The sequence below is a fragment of the Entelurus aequoreus genome, linkage group LG02 (genome assembly GCF_033978785.1).
Source record: "Entelurus aequoreus isolate RoL-2023_Sb linkage group LG02, RoL_Eaeq_v1.1, whole genome shotgun sequence".
NCBI classification, from domain to species: domain Eukaryota; kingdom Metazoa; phylum Chordata; class Actinopteri; order Syngnathiformes; family Syngnathidae; genus Entelurus; species Entelurus aequoreus.
This window is the reverse complement of record NC_084732.1, coordinates 59,286,667-59,304,144: the sequence shown is the minus strand read 5'-3', so window position 1 is coordinate 59,304,144 and position 17,478 is coordinate 59,286,667. Positions and strand designations below refer to the sequence as shown.

At 37.1% G+C, this 17,478-nt stretch overlaps 1 protein-coding gene across 4 annotated transcripts in view; it reads left to right on the top strand.

Moving 5' to 3' along the window:
* The window catches only part of nadsyn1 (NAD synthetase 1), a 78,619-nt gene that overhangs the window by 22,244 nt on the left and 38,897 nt on the right, over positions 1–17,478 (top strand). For 2 of the 4 annotated variants that reach the window (XM_062030180.1, XM_062030209.1), the window contains 4 exons: positions 3,970–4,058; positions 4,152–4,269; positions 11,735–11,866; positions 14,345–14,416. In XM_062030180.1, coding sequence (XP_061886164.1) covers positions 3,970–4,058; positions 4,152–4,269; positions 11,735–11,866; positions 14,345–14,416 — 411 coding nt within the window. The remainder of the gene's footprint in view (positions 1–3,969; positions 4,059–4,151; positions 4,270–11,734; positions 11,867–14,344; positions 14,417–17,478) is intronic. The other 2 variants (XM_062030190.1, XM_062030201.1) reach the window with 2 other exon arrangements.

The window sequence follows — 17,478 nt, the reverse complement described above, 5'->3', positions numbered from 1 at the left end:
ATTGTCAATACTATACAAACGAACACTACATCACCAACATAAAATCCGAAAACAAACTGACAATTATTCATCTTAGCTGTAAAAGCCTATTTGCAAATTACAACAATATGAAGCATTTTTGGAATAATTCAAATAACCTTTCAAAGTATTTGCTTTATCAGAAACATGGATCGATGCTAAGAAAGGAATACATTTCGACCTGGGGGGTTGTGAACTAAATTACATTAACAGAAACAACAAGAATGGAGGCGAAGTTGCAATTTACATGAAGGACTTGCACTATTGATAATATATCAGAATGTATAATTATTGAACTATGTCATGAAAAATATAAAATGTAGTAATCAGTTTGGTTTGGTTTCCTTTTGAGTTTATTTCAAACATGCACCCAATTACAACATGAAACATCACAATTTCAAGTTTCTCTTTTCAACATGTTCGAAAAGGAGTAGGAAGAAACAAAGATTATTTAATCCCACCCCTTTTTCCATTACATAGCAATTGCTAACACTTTTGTTAAATTCTTGTTCTCAATTTATTCTCAACATACTTTATAAATAACATTAAAAATGAATACATAATAATTAGTGAAGTGAGTTGTATTTCATATGGTGAGATGGATAAGATTATCAATAACTTCAGAATGTTTATCATGTTTTTTGTTTTGAGTTTGAACAGTTTCTTAAATTGGATCATATTAGTACACTGTTTGATGTCTTTACTTAATCTATTCCATAATTTAATTCCACATACTGATATACTAAAGGTTTTAAGTGTTGTATGTGCATACAAATGTCTTAAATTACGTTTTTCTCTAAGGTTATATTTCTTCTCTTTTGTTGAGAAAAAATGTTGTGTGTTCTTGGGTACTGGGTTATAATTAGCTTTGTGCATAATTTTATCTGTTTGCAAATTCACTATGTTGTGAAATTTCAATATTTTTGATTCAATAGATAAAGGATTTGAGTGTTCTCTATATCCAACATTATGTATTATTCTAACTGATCTTTTTTGTAACACGGTTAGTGCCTGAAGCTTACTTTTGTAGTTATTTACCCATTTTTCCACACAATAACTCAGATATGGTAACTCTAGCGAGTAGTTAAGAATATGAAGAAATTTTTGGTCAAATACATATTTAGCTTTATTAATTATTGATGTATTTCTTGCCACCTTATGTTGTATAGTTTTATCAATAATCAATGTCTATTGCGTCCATTTGTATTTGTGTTTGACTTTCTGTTGTACTGTTACTGAATATATATATATATATATATATATATATATATATATATATATATATATATATATATATATATATATATATATATATATATATATATATATATATATATATATATATATACACGTATATTTATCATATTAATAAATAAATTAGAATGGTATGGCATCAGAAGATTCATACTGAACTGGATAAGAAGCTACTTAACCAACAGGAAGCAATATGTGATGCTAGGTGAAAAAAACGTCAACAGAGTTAAACATATCTTGTGGCGTATCCCAGGGATCAAGGCTGCGACCAAAATGATTCATCTCCATATAAACGACATTTGTGAAGTTACAAAGAACTTAAAGTTAGTATTGTTTGCGGACGACACAACTGTGTTTTGTTCAGGAGAAAACACACAGAAGCCTATACAAATAATAACAATAAATTAATATATTAAAGAGATGGGGTTTGGCAAAAATAGACGATCTTTGAATATCAGCAAAACTAAAATAATGCCATTTGGTAGCAATAGAAAATACAGTAAAATACAAATAGAAGTAGACATTGAAAGGGGGAAATAAATCTAATTTTGGGTGTAATTATTGATGATAAAATGAACTGAAAATCTCATATAAAATTATACAACATAATGTGGCAAGTAATATTTCAATAATAAATAAAGCAAAATATATTCTTGACCAAAAATCACTCCATATCCTCTACAGCTCGCCAATGTTACCATATCTGAGTTATTGAGCAGAAATATGGGGAAATAACTACGAAAATACATTACATTCTCTAATCGTGTTACAAAAAAAGATGAGTTAGAATGATATATAAAATGTAGGTCATCGAGAACATACAAACACTTTATTTATTAAATCCAAAATACTGAAACTCAATGATTTGGTGCTTTTACAATCAGCTAAAATTATGCACAAAGCAAACTTTAGCCAGCTACCTAAGAATGTATAACATTTATTCTCAAAAAAGGGGGGGGGGGGACCTTAGATGAAAATCTAAGAAACATTTGTGTGCATGTACCGGTACTACACTTAAAACCTTTAGTATATCAACATGTGGAATTAATTTATGGAGTGGATAAAGCAAATAAGTCAAACAATGTACTAATGTGATCCAGTTTAAGACGTTGTTCATACTATCGGGAGTTTTACAAAGTACAAGGAAGAAGAATCTTGATAATCATCTTGAACTTTGTTTAAAATTACATATTATTCATCTCATTATTTGAATCATGACTGGTTCAACTATTAAAAAAGCTGTTGTATTTAGAAATTATTGATGTTAATTTTCTAAGGGCATTCAATTGATTTAGATTGGTCGTATCTAGTCTGTCTATGAGCACAAACTGATGAAGTCTACTCTGATGAGCAGCGAAACGTCTTCCAAGACAAACCAAGCAGTCCAGTTGCGATCGATTGAATGCCCTGAGATGACAATGACCTGGATGCAAGAGAACCTTCATTGATGTTAATTGTGTCAAAAGATGAGAACAGGAAGTGAACAAATGTGTTAGTAATTGCTATGAATTGGAATGGGGTAGGATTAAAAAAAATTTTCTTTGTTCGACTCCTTTTCAAACATGTTGCAAAGAGAAATGAGAATATGCAGATTATACGATGAATCATGTTGTTTAAATAAACTTAAACCATAACCATAACATGGTGTTTGTTATGGACAATCTGTGACAAGCACAAACGCCCAATAACAAAATAAAATACCACTCTGTGTTTTTTGTTGTTGAAGGAAATTGCAAACGACGTGATGTGTCCGTGAACTTAATGCGCCGCCATATGCTTGAAATGAACAAAATACGTAAATATTATGAATGTGCCTTTTACTACATTACATACATATTTACAGTGCAGGGCTGTGAATCTTTGGGCACAATTCGATTCGATTCTTGGGGGTAACTATTCGAGTCAGAATTGACTCTCGTGTCCAACCTATTCTCGATTTAAAATCAATACTTTTTTAATAGCATTGGGTGACCAGTTATTAACTGCAGTGCTATGATTAACAGCATTCCTCCATAAAATAGACAAACAGCTCTGATAAATTATTTTACAAAAAATTGTTTTATTTAAGAAAATTCTACCTAAACATTTAATAAAGTCAAATACAATTAAGGCAACAAAAGAAGTATCCCACACTTCTCTTTTCTAAAGGAAATATGTATAGCAATGTGTGCATCTACATCAACAATATGATTAGCCTAAGTGGCTGGACAGGACAGATTTTATATATATATATATATATATATATATATATATATATATATATATATATATATATATATATATATATATATATATATATATATATATATATATATATATATATATATATATATATATATATATATATATATATATATATATATATGTGTGTGTGTGTAATGTAAAAGAAATGTTTGATTGATGGATGTTTTTAGAGCGCTTTTATGTGGACTAGAGCGGATCCTATTACCGCCATTGTTAGCCACCTTGTACTTGCTGTATATTACAAATTAAAATGCATAAAGAAAAGAAAGACATATGTGTTCTTGTCTCACATAACGATTGTCAATGATAGACTAACACAAAGAAGAAAGAAAATGCATGATAAACCGTGTCAGGTCAACCAAATTGTTTAGAATTTCTAAATCGTTCCTTTCCAAGTATGAAGCTATAATTGTCTATTATTATCATGTCAAAGTCCACCTCTGTCTTCTTTAGGATACAGTCTCATTTGGAGATTGTGTGCTCTCAACGAAGGATACATGTATTGGTACAGAGATGTGCGAAGAGCTGTGGCACCCTACAAGGTAACACAATAAGGCATATTAGTTATCTATGTCATTTTTGAAGCTTGTCTTGCTATTGTATTGCAACTCAATACTATGGACTCTTTGGATAAGCCCTCATATTCAGATGGGTCTTGATGGGGTTGAAATCTTTACGAATTCCTCTGCGAGCCACCATGTGCTCCGAAAAGCTGGTCAAAGGATCAACTTGATCAAGTCTGCCACCACCAAGGTACTGTACGGTAGATCATGTCCAACAATTGTCTTTGTGTGAAAAATATGTATAAACGCTATGTTTATTTTTCTTGATTCATTCAATCTTCATCAAGCTTTTTGACCCTTACAAACTGTTCAGGTCAATTTGACTGACTTTGACATTGGACAAAAGTTAAAATACCCTAAACTTCATTAGTTCAGCATGAGTTTTAATTTAGGTAAAAAAATAATAGTTTTTTAGTATAGCTGCTGATCCCCTTGCAAAGGAAGGATCGTCACACAAACACGAAGCAATAACACAGGCAAGCGGGAAAAAGGGAATGACCATCATAAAAGCCAGACAGGTCAGCGGGTGAAGCAACATCCCCGCTGCAGCAAGCAAGGTACTTACCATTCATTGTCAACAACTCACCAAGTATTAGTCTTTGGACTTCAGGCTCACGTAGAATCGATTAAATCACCATATGTACAGTAATAACAAGATTGGTCAATCTGATCATTGTCCACGTCACCCCGGATTTCTACTGGATGTGTAATGGCTGTTGAACGTCGCCGCCCCAGAACATCTCCAACATTGCAGTCAGTAAATCACCATATGTACAGTAATAACAAGATTGGTCAATCTGATCATTGTCCACGTCACCCCGGATTTCCACTGGATGTGTAATGGCTGTTGAACGTCACCGCCCCAGAACATCTCCAACATTGCAGTCAGTAAGTTCCTTATTTTTCTCTATCTTATTGTTGTAGGGTAGACTGCCCGTACATGCACAGCACATGTATCCTCTGCTGTTGCTCTTTCTAATATAAAGTATTATATAGTTCTAACAAGAGATCAACAGATTATCGGCACCGATATTTGGCATTTTGACTTATATCGGTATCTGTCTTTTTTTTTTATCCAACTACAACAGTTCTACATCAGCAGATACAATATTTACACATATAATACCAATATTAAAGGGGAACTGCACTTTTTTTGGAATTTTGCCTCATCGTTTACAATCCTTATGAGAGACAAGAAGATAAAGGTTTTGTTTTGTTTTTTGCATTCTCACATATAAAAATCGGTTTGTTCCACTTGGCTTGCAATGCAACTAATGGGAGCAATCAATTGTACCTCTAAATCACTTTCAAAATGCTTTCAAAAACCGTCACCAATACTTAATTTACGTTCCGTAATGTATAATAACCAAACTATAGCGACATTGTTATTGTAAGAGCCAACACTGAGGAACTCTTTTTCTATAGCATGGTAACACATGGGCGTGCTTCGGTATTAGCCGTTAAAGCTAACTACGGCCAGAGATAAGCTAGCTTCTATGTCAGCACAAAACACGTTTGACTTTGTGTTGCACAACACTGTGATAGGATAACCTGTACTGACTGAAAAACATGAACAATCATATTACTGTATCTGTAAAGTATTAGCCCACATTTCATGTTTTGTTTGTACACAGCTAGCCAGACAGCGTATGCAGTGTAGTTGTAATAGCATGCTTGACATGCTGCGTGTATCATGATCGATATTAAAATGTAACTCACTTGATGGACAGTTGTGTGTTTGGTTCACCTGGCCGGGGACATTTTCCCCAGTTTATTTGGGCTAAGCACGCCATTTATGTCGAAATAGCTTGTCTCCAAATTCTTCATTTGCAGCTTCGTGTCACACCGACCTCACTCTATAGTCTTCCGTCTGCTCCAATGTTTCACCCTCTTCTCAGTGCTGGCTTTTAGAAGCAGCAGTTCGTCCTCCTGTCATCCATCCATTTTCTACCGCTTGTCCCTTTTTGGGGTCGCGGGGGATGCTGGAGCCTATCTCAGCTGCATTCAGGCGGAAGGCGGGGTACACCCTAGACAAGTCGCCACCTCCTCGCAGGGCCAACACAGATAGACAGACAACATTCACACTCACATTCACACACAACACTGCAATTTAGTGTTGCCAATCAACCTATCCCCAGGTGCATGTGTTTGGAGGTGGGAAGAAGCCAGAGTACCCGGAGGGAACCCACGCAGTCACAGGGAGAACATGCAAACTCCACACAGAAAGTCATTCAGCTTTAAAAAGATAAGGTTGTCATTAGTCCAAAAATAGTCATCTTCGTTTTCTATTACCATTAAGTCTGCCATGATTGGAACACACACACGCCTTTGTTTCCGGAAGTAAGAACACACATTAGTTGCCAGAAGTAGTAAGTGCGCTGCAAGGAAACAGAAATCAATGCGCGGAAGAAGTCAGTCATTGATTAATATGACAAAAATACGGTAAATATTGTACATATTAGATATTGTTATGAACGTGTCTGTTACTACATTACATATAGATTTGCAGTGTGTATACAAAACGTTGATGGAGGGCTTAGAAGGCTACAATGATGACTGCCATTAGCCGCAAGCGTTTTTTTATCATCTTTAAAATCCTAAAAAAAAAAAAAAAAAGACGTGTGTTCTTGTCTCTCCTAATGATTGTGAGCGATAAGCAACATTCCAAAAAAAGTGCAGTTACCCTGCACTTCCCAGACGGGTCCCAGAAAGATATTTCTGCCAAAAATCCAAACTTTGTGAAAATAAGTTGATGCCGTGGATAACCGCCGCAGATAACCGCCACGGTAATCTGCTGTCACGTACTTGCTGTGTTTTTTTTTTTTTTCATTCTTGCATTGAACAAAGAGAGCACAGTCTACCAATGCTGGCATACAAACCGCGGCACATGTTCGTCAACACACACAGCACTTGCAAGCAGAGAAAGTGTAAAGACAGAAAATAGAGAATGGACGTATTTTGGCTTTAAACCTAACGATAAAGTTGGAGCGATAAACACTGCAGTGCTGATCTGCAAGTGGTGCTTTAAACATACCTAGCTAGCTAGTGTCTAACGTCTATCCGTATTCTTTTTTTTTTTTAATCCTTGCCTCGATTGCGACAAACTATGATTCTTACTAATACCATCCCTGCAGACGAGGAATAGCAAAACATGCTTCACTACACACCGTTGGAGGACACAATTGCTCACAGTCACCGCTAACAGCAAGCCAGGGCTTCTGAATGTAAACAAGGGTGGTCTACACAGATATCAATTGAAACAATATCAAGTAGATCTATTCAGCACTACAATGATTACGTTGATATTTTTTAACATCACAAAATATTTTTTTTCCTTTTTTTATGATGTTTATAAACTCAGAAAATATGTCCCTGGACACGTAAGGACTTTGAATATGACCAATGTATGACCCTGTGACAACTTGGTATCGGATCGATACCCAAATTTATGGTATCACCCAAAACTTATGTAAAGTATCCATGCAACAAAATAGTAATTGCTTATTATATTTTAACAGAAGTGTAGCTGGAACATGTTAAAACAGAACATAACCAGATATTATCAGTGAATGAAAAAATTGAATTTTCTACCGCTTTTCCCTCATTTTTGACAAAATAGTACAATGAGAAATTACACAATATGTTACTGCATATGTCAGCAGCCAAATTAGGAGCCTTTATATCCCATTTGCTTGCTTCCTACTAAAAGTAAAGTTTTCTAGTATGTTCACTGTTGCTTGATAATGGTGTAAAAAAAAAAAAGATTTACAAATCAATCGCGATTCTTGTAACAATTCTTAATCGATTAAAAGAAAAAATCAAAAGGCGTTATACAAAAGTATACAGTATATGTCTATATACTATTTTTTTATCTGTCCTGTCCAGCCACTCAGGCAAATCGTATTGTTGATGTATATGCCCATATCTGCTGTACTGATTTACTTTAGAATAGAGAAGTGTAGGGTAGTTCTCTTGTTGCCTTATTTGTATTTGACTTTATTAAATGTTTGGGTAGCATTTTATTAAACATAACCAGTTTTCTTTTAAGTAGTACAAAAATGTATCAGATCTGTTTGTCTATTTTATGGAAGAATGAGGTTAATCATAGAACTGGCATCCAATGTTATTAAAAAATAATTTATTTTGAGTCGAGAATTGTTTTGAATCGAGAACCGATTCTGAATCGAATCGTTAATGCCAGGAATTGAATCATATCAAATCGTGTTGTGCCCAAAGATGCACATTCCTATTATTTAATGGCAAAATTGTTCTTTGATTGTAATACAAAACGTATGTTTAAATTTATTGTTGCATTTGTTGTTAAAATAAAGCCAATAGTGCCATTGTTGTGGTTCCCTCTTTTAGAAAAGTATTGAAAATTATCAAAATACATTTTGGTACCGGTAAATTTATTGGTGGCATGTGTGGTTTGTGAACCGGAAAAATCCATAAATTAGGCGCAGCATTGTGTAAAGTGCAATGTTCAAAGTTTGGGAAAAAAGTAGCAGCTTATAGACCGGAAATTACTGTAGTATTTCCAAATCTGTTGTTTTAGCTCTACCCGTAGGTCGGATCAAGAAACATTGTGGTTTAAGGGGATCTTCAAACTGTAAAACTTAAATGGCCTTATAGGGGTCTTTGACCTACATTTAAAACACTTTTTGTGGTCTACATTACATGTTATGGTGGTGCTTTGGTCAAAATTATGCATACATTTTGATTTACAGACCTATTTTCAAGCCCCCTTTTTGACTGTCTCTAAAAACGGAATGTTTTACATGCAAATAACCTCCTCCCCCATCCCGCCCTCTCACGCTGACTAAAACTCCTTCCCTGCTTTGTCAGCCTTTAAGGTAGTTTTTGAGATATATTTCCCGCTAGGTTCTGAAAAATATCTTACATTAGAACTATCCATCCATCCATTTTCTACCGCTTGTCCCTTTTGGGGTCACGGGGGTGCTGGAGCCTATCTCAGCTGCATTCGGCGGAAGGCGGGGTACACCCTGGACAAGTCGCCACCTCATCGCAGGGCCAACACAGAACTATATTCCACTTTTCGGGGTCGCAGGGGGTGCTGGAGCCTATCTCAGCTGCATTCGGCGGAAGGCGGGGTACACCCTGGACAAGTCGCCACCTCATCGCAGGGCCAACACAGAACTATATTCCACTTTTTATTAGAAATAGCAAGAGCAATGGATTTTTGCATCCAACCATACATCAATGTACCAGAGTGACACTGAAGAAACCGAGGCTTGGAATTGAAGGGGATTTTATTATGATTTTTTTTCTACATTTAAAACACTTCCTTGGGGTCTACACAACATGTAACGGTGGTTCTTTGGTCAAAATTATACAGACCGTTTTCAAGTCGCTTTCTGATCTCCTTTTCATTATGTGCCGTTTTGTGGTTGGTTCGTGGCTCTACTTCGACAGCATTTTCTCCACGTCATCCATTTTGTACTTTTTAGCAATCCCATCGCAAATCTATTGACAGTTATAAATTCGAACTATACACTATTTTGTATTAGAAAGGGCAAAAGAGGGTATAGAGCAGGCCTGGGCAATTATTTTGACTCGGGGGCCACATTTAGAGAAAAAAATGTGTCTGGGGGCCAGTATATCTATTTGTAGGAACACTAATACAAAACCTCACAATAATGTCTGATTGAATGCTAAAAACTTTATGACAGACCGCCTTAAAAAACATAATGGAATTTTAAATGTTTCTACGCAGGATAAAACACTGAATATTGACAAAATATGAACGTCACACCCCCTTTCAAACGACATTATTTTACCATCAAGTGAAACGCAACAAACAGTGAAATATGAACGCGAAGGGTACAAAATAAACCCACCTACAATCTGATATATGTGATATATCACTAAGCTTTAGAACTTTGTTGTGAAAATCTCCTTCCGCGTCTGTGGAAACACTTCCCGCCCACACTGCTTGGTGCCTCGTCTGAGCTGGTGTGACGTAGATGACCATAGCAACTAAGTAGATGACCACAGTAACTAATAAGATGACCACAGTAACTAATAAGATGACCATAGTGACTAATTAGATGACCATAGTGACTAATTAGATGACCATAGTAACTAAGTAGATGACCATAGTAACTAATTAGATGACCATAGTAACTAATTAGATTACCATAGTAACTGGTATATCATCCATAAGTGCAGTTTCCAACCATTGAAAGAATTAGTATAGTTGAAGACTTACAGTCATTAGAAAACATGACTGCACATCATAATGGCAGCTAAATTTTCCATCTTAAAGATGTAAAAAAATTATTTGGTAACGTCCGGCGGGCCAGATGGAAAAGCTTAACGGGCCGCATGTGGCCCCCGGGCCTTAACTTGCCCAGGTCTTGTATAGAGAAAGAAAAAGCTTATGGCCTACAATGTCGGACTACAACGGCGGACTCGAGCAAAGCACTTTGGGTACATTTCTACCATGTATGAAGATGTACCCTGATGTCACACTCGGGAAAAACGTCACAGATTGTGTAAATTCCAAATGGCTCGTTTGGAGGAAGTATAAAGGAAGGCAAGATTGTTTTATAAATATCCCCACCCTGTCTCCATGATTTGATTTCTAATTTTCGGGACTTATGCAGATCCCACATACACAAAAACAGGTAGTACCAATAGGTAAGAAAAGTTGGTTTTGCATAATGACTTCTTTAGCTAACTTGATACAATGGCATTTGAGAAGCAACTCATAGCACTGGAAAGTACAGAACCACAATATTTTATTTCAAAAATGCAAAAACAAAAAAGAGGGCAGCACGGTGGTACAGGGGTTAGTGCATGTGCCTCGCAATACGAGGGTCCTGAGTTCAATCCCGGGCTCGGGATCTTTCTGTGTGGAGTTTTCATGTTCTCCCTGTGACTGCGTGGGTTCCCTCCGGGTACTCCGGCTTCCTCCCACCTCCAAAGATATGCACCTGGGGATAGGTTGATTGGCAACACTAAATTGGCCCTAGTGTGTGAATGTGAGTGTGAATGTTGTCTGTCTATCTGTGTTGGCCCTGCAATGAGGTGGCGACTTGTCCAGGGTGTACCCTGCCTACCGCCCGAATGCAGCTGAGATAGGCTCTAGCACCCCCTGTGACCCTGAAAGGGACAAGCGGTAGAAAATGGATGGATGGGAAAACAAAAAACAACAACCACATTCACTTTTAACGATTGTACAACTAAGAAGCATGGCAAACACTGAAATATATTTCATCAGGCGATCCCAATGTCGTTGCATAATTTCACCCTTTTCAAAAAGGAAAGAAGAAGAGAAAGAAGTGGGTAAATATTGCAATAGTTAGTATTTGATTTTGGACAGCACTACACTGTTAAAGTATACATGCTCAGAACTACAGGAAGTACACAGTGCATTGAAGTGTACTGATGGAAATCATTTGAGACACAGAATTAGTGTACAACAGGCCCTTGATCTTATCTTTTAAGATGATCATGGTTTGGGGGAGAATGTGTCAGAGCAGGAAAACTATGATTGAAGCACTTCTGATGAAGATGTTTCCGATCACATGAGAACAGTATGTAAGTGTTCATTCATATTAGGGAATGTTGATTGGGCTATTGTCAGAAAAGTTGGTGTTCTTCAGACAATGTATTTTGGTGATTTATTGTAGAGTGGAGGAATTTACCTGTATGCAAATCAGAGGGGATGCGATGGAGACCGACTGTATTATGACGGTTGTGCCATGGTGGCCATCAACGGGGACATTGTGGCACACGGAGCACAGTTCTCTTTGAACGATGTGGTAAGTTTGAGAAAAACCTTACAGTCACTACAGTCTTTTAATCTGCACATGTGCATGTGCGCTGCAGACATGTAAACCGAGAAACATTAGTGCATGCAACATAGAAGACAAAAATGTCCTTTACTAAATTATTTAAGTTTAATAACACAAATAATGTGTCACACAAGAGCATGGAACCATTACAACTTAAGATACATTGGGAGACTTCAGACGACACTATCAGTGGAGAGTGAAAATGCTACAGTACCTGTTAAAACCAGCGATTGCCGACCTATCCAGGGTGCTCTGCCTAGCCCTTCAAGTCAGCTGGGATAGGCTCCAGCATTCCTGTGACCATAATGAGGACATGCAATATAGATAATGGATGGTTGGACCTGTTGAAGCCCTGGCAGCATTCTACACACTCTTCAATTCTTCTGAATGGTGGACATGGTGGAACATTTTGGAAACTCGTGTTGTAAACTATTATAAGCAGAATTATAGTTTGCATCTTGTTCCCTTACTATGGTGGCCGAGAAATGTAAAAACAATTGCAAAAAGCACAACAAATACATATGTCACAACACGATAACTTTCAGCCACATTGTTAATTTTGCTGAATAAACATGTTCATCTTAGTTATCGTCAACATCAACAACCTATTTGTCATTGACTAAAATAAAACAATAACTAATCAAAACAAATGCGCATTAACTAAGACAATGACAAAATAAACTGAAATTTTGGTAAACGAATAAAAACGAGATGAAAATGTTAACATAAACCAAATCCAATTATATTTTATTTTGTCTTGTAAATCTGTGGAACAAGTTTGGAATATATCCAATCAGAGCTCTTTAACAGTGCATGAGAGAGGGTCTGGTCTGGCAGTGACTTACAAAGGAAAGCCAATCAGATGCTTTTCTCTGTGTTAAGCAGGTACAACTGTAAATTGGCCAAAACTAATTCTACAGTACTTTTACTTTTGGCCCCGCTGTGGACTGGACTCCCGCTGATGTGTTGGATCCACTGTGGACTGGACTTTCACAATGTTATGTCAGACCCACTCGACATCCGTTGCTTTCGGTCTCCCCTAGAGGGGGGGGGTTACCCACATATGCGGTCCTCTCCAAGGTTTCTCATAGTCATTCACCGACGTCCCACTGGGGTGAGTTTTTCCTTGCCCGTATGTGGGCTCTGTACCGAGGATGTCGTTGTGGCTTGTACAGCCCTTTGAGACACTTGTGATTTAGGGCTATATAAATAAACATTGATTGATTGATTGATTGACTTTTATTAATATATGCACAATGCCCGAAACAATGCTTCCCTTGCACGCACAGCCAAAGGAGGAAATGGATGCAATGTTTCCCATATGTTAATTTATTCGACATACCAAAGACTATAAAAATAGGACCCATTACCTCCCTCTTGACACTCAGCATCAAGGGTTGGAATTGGGGGTTAAATCACCAAAAATGATTCACGGGCGTGGCCACCGCTGCTGCTCACTGCTGCCACACCTAGTGTGTGTGTGACAATCATGGGTACTTTAACTTTTAAATTTATTTGACATTTAGAAACCAATTAAATTTGACCCGCCACAAATGGCTATTTGCTGCTTCCAGGTTCCCACATTCATTAATAGTTCATGATGAAAGTGTGTACAACATGCATTGTTACTCTTCTTCAAAACAAAAACATACACACACAGACACACACACACACACACGCTTTGCCAGAAGAGGCACGCACCCGAAGTGAAAAGGGTAGTGAGTGTTTGCTGCGGGAGCGAGTGCAGGCGGAGATGTGTGCATTGCGTGTACAAAACCTTCAAAAGTGTTAACCATTGCTTGAAACAAACGTGGTGACAATCTTCCATTGTTGGCAGCATTTGTTGTTGAAATACAGTACACAAACCAGAGATTGTCAAAGTGTGGCCCATGGGCCATTTTTGGAACATTGCTTTTTTTGCATGGCACATTGTAGAAATAAATACCAAAACATACTGTAAATGTCAACAAATACATTTATCAGGCATAATGTAATGCGAAAAAGCCTGAAATATTGATACTAACAACAGATAATTGTCTTAAAATATATGTTTAAAATTTCTTTATCCTTTTTATTGTCTTATTTCGTTACAAATTACATGTTGACATGGATTTTTTTTTTCATTAGATAAATAAATTGATGTCCATCGATCCGCCCATTATTTATCGGTCCACTGGGAAAACTCACGGTACACCCAGATGGCTTGTCCATTTCTGACGGTTTTTGTCTACAGCGCTAACCTTTCTGGGTAATGTAGTATAACCTAGCACTGTCCCCATGTCCTCACTTCCAGGTTTAAATTGACAGAAATGGGAATATGTGATAATAATATTTCATTATCTTACATTAACAACAAAAAGCCATATGTTGGAACATTAATTAAAGTTGCGTTTTGCAAAAAAATATGTTCATGTCAAATTGTGTTTCCATTGTCTTATCTTTTAGGAAGTGATTACTGCCACTTTGGACCTTGAGGATGTACGCTGCTACAGAGGAGAGTCCTGTCAGCTGCAGATGGTGAGGCCTGCTATAATCTTCAAAGTAGTGTTTTTCAGTAAACTGCTGGCAGGATTCTGGCTGTGTTAAAAAAAATTATGCTGTTCTGGGTAACATTGTCCTTTCCAAATATGTTAAAGGCCTACTGAAATGAATTTTTTTTATTTAAACGGGGATAGCAGATCTATTCTATGTGTCATACTTGATCATTTCGCGATATTGCCATATTTTTGCTGAAAGGATTTAGTATAGAACAACGACGATAAAGATTGCAACTTTTGGTATCTGATAAAAAAAAGGCTTGCACCTACCGGAAGTAGCGTGACGTAGTCAGTTGAACATATACGCAAAGTTCCCTATTGTTTACAATGATGGCCGCATGAAGTGAGAGAGATTCGGACCGAGAAAGCGACAATTTCCCCATTAATTTGAGCGAGGATGAAAGATTTGTGGATGAGTAAAGTGCAAGTGAAGGACTAGTGGGGAGTTGAAGCTATTCAGATAGGGAAGATGCTGTGAGAGCCGGGGGTGACCTGATATTCAGCTGGGAATGACTACAACAGTAAATAAACACAAGACATATATATACTCTATTAGCCACAACACAACCAGGCTTATATTTAATATGCCACAAATTAATCCTGCATAAAAACACCTGCGTGTTTGTTATGCTAGCTCCTAGCTCCTCTGCTAGCTCCTAGCTCCATAGAACACGCCAATACAATTCAAACACCTGATCAACACACACAATCACTCAGCCCAAAAGACCGTTTACCTAACCCAAGGTTCATAAAGCTTATATATTTTTAAAAAGTTACGTACGTGACGCGCACATACGGTCAAGTTATCGAATGTTTAGCAGCCAAGGCTGCATACTCACGGTACCTGATATTCAGCTGGGAATGACTACAACAGTAAATAAACACAAGACATATATATACTCTATTAGCCACAACACAACCAGGCTTATATTTAATATGCCACAAATTAATCCTGCATAATAACACCTGCGTGTTTGTTATGCTAGCTCCTAGCTCCTCTGCTAGCTCCTAGCTCCATAGAACACGCCAATACAATTCAAACACCTGATCAACACACACAATCACTCAGCCCAAAAGACCGTTCACCTAACCCAAGGTTCATAAAGCTTATATATTTTTAAAAAGTTACGTACGTGACGCGCACGTACGGTACGGTACGTGTTATGCTAGCTCCTAGCTCCTCTGCTAGCTCCTAGCTCCATAGAACACGCCAATACAATTCAAACACATGATCAACACACACAATCACTCAGCCCAAAAGACCGTTCACCTAACCCAAGGTTCATAAAGCTTATATATTTTAAAAAAGTTACGTACATACGCAAAAAAAAAGCCAAAGCTGCATACTCACAGTAGCACGTCTGCGTCTTTGTCATCCAAATCAAAGTAATCCTGGTAAGAGTCTGTGTTGTCCCAGTTCCCTACAGGCGTCTGTGTATCCAAATCAAAAGTCCTCCTGGTTAGAGTCTCTGTTATCCGAGTTCTTCCATCTTGACTGCATCTTTCGGGAATGTAAACAAAGAAGCGCCGGCTGTGTACTGTTGTGGCTGACTACGTTCGAAAAATACGTCCATTTCGCACCGACAACTTTCTTCTTTGCTTGCTTGGCTTCCTTCTCCATAATGCAATGAACATGATTGAAACAGATTCACGAACACAGATGTCCAGAATACTGTGGAATTATGAAATGAAAACAGAGCTTTTTCGTATCGGCTTCAATGTGGAAGGCATACCCGTGTTCGCCGGGCTACGTCACACGCATACGTCATCCTCAGAGGCGTTTCGAACCGGAAGTTTAGCGGCAAATTTAAAATGTCACTTTATAAGTTAACCCGGCCGTATTGGCATGTGTTATAATGTTAAGATTTCATCATTGATATATAAACTATCAGACTGCGTGGTCGGTAGTAGTGGGTTTCAGTAGGCCTTTAATCTACATACTGTCAAATAGAGACTTTCAAAATGGAGTGCCAGCAAATTTTCCTGTTGTAAGGTAATGAGAAAAGGACACAAGTTGATCCTTTGAAACATTTAGTAATGTAAATTTTGTTTTTCAGTCACATGTGAGAATGCTTGCAATTGGATCATTTGGATAGGTGGTCATTTTAGATGCAATTAATTCTTCCATGCATCGCCTGTGTTGAAATATTATTTTGAAGACAAACATCGCTATTTTCTTTGTCAAACATGGTAGAAAATAAACTTCATAGCATATCTTACTCCAGGCATTTATAGTGGAATGCATCTTTCTTCTTCTTTATTTACTGGAGTTATTTGCCATGTCTCACACGCATCAGAGATAGTACTACAGTTTCATATACTTTGTTTCCATTTTCATATATTTTCTTTGCTATAGGTTATAGAGATTTCCAAATACTGAGTTTGCATTACCAATCGGTATTCTTATTTTTTCTGAACTTTTACCATCGTTGCTAATGGTGCTCCCTTAATACTGGAATTTCTCCACCTTCTGAATGTCTTTTTCATAAATTCTAATTTGTGTGCCTTCTTTTCCGATATCCATTACTTTACATTTAACTTTGTTGAATCTTAGGCCAATTTTGCTCATGACTTCTTTAGTTTTGTCAGTGCATCACTGTAGGTTTTGTGTATTCTTTTCAAAGAGTGCGATGTCATCAGCGAAATCAAAGTCAAACAGATCTTTCTCACCAGACTATACCACAACATTTTCCTTTTCCAGTTCTTTTATCCCAAAGTCAATCACCTGGAGGAACAGAAAAAAATGACAGAATATCTCCCTTTGTTCATTGTTCAGTTGCACACATCATTTGCAGTTCTCGTAGAAGGCCTACATTACAACCATGATTTTTTCAGGAATGTCAATAGTATCCCACTATATTCCACATCGTTTCCCTGTTAACGTTGTCAACGGCCTGTCAACAAACGTTACTGAAAGTGTCTGTTGATATTCAATGTACATTTAATAATCCCTTTTAGGGAATGTATGGCGCCTGTGCATGATCTTTCTTCTCTGAAGCCTGATTGTTGTCCCCTTAACTTTACATTGACTTCTTTCTTTAC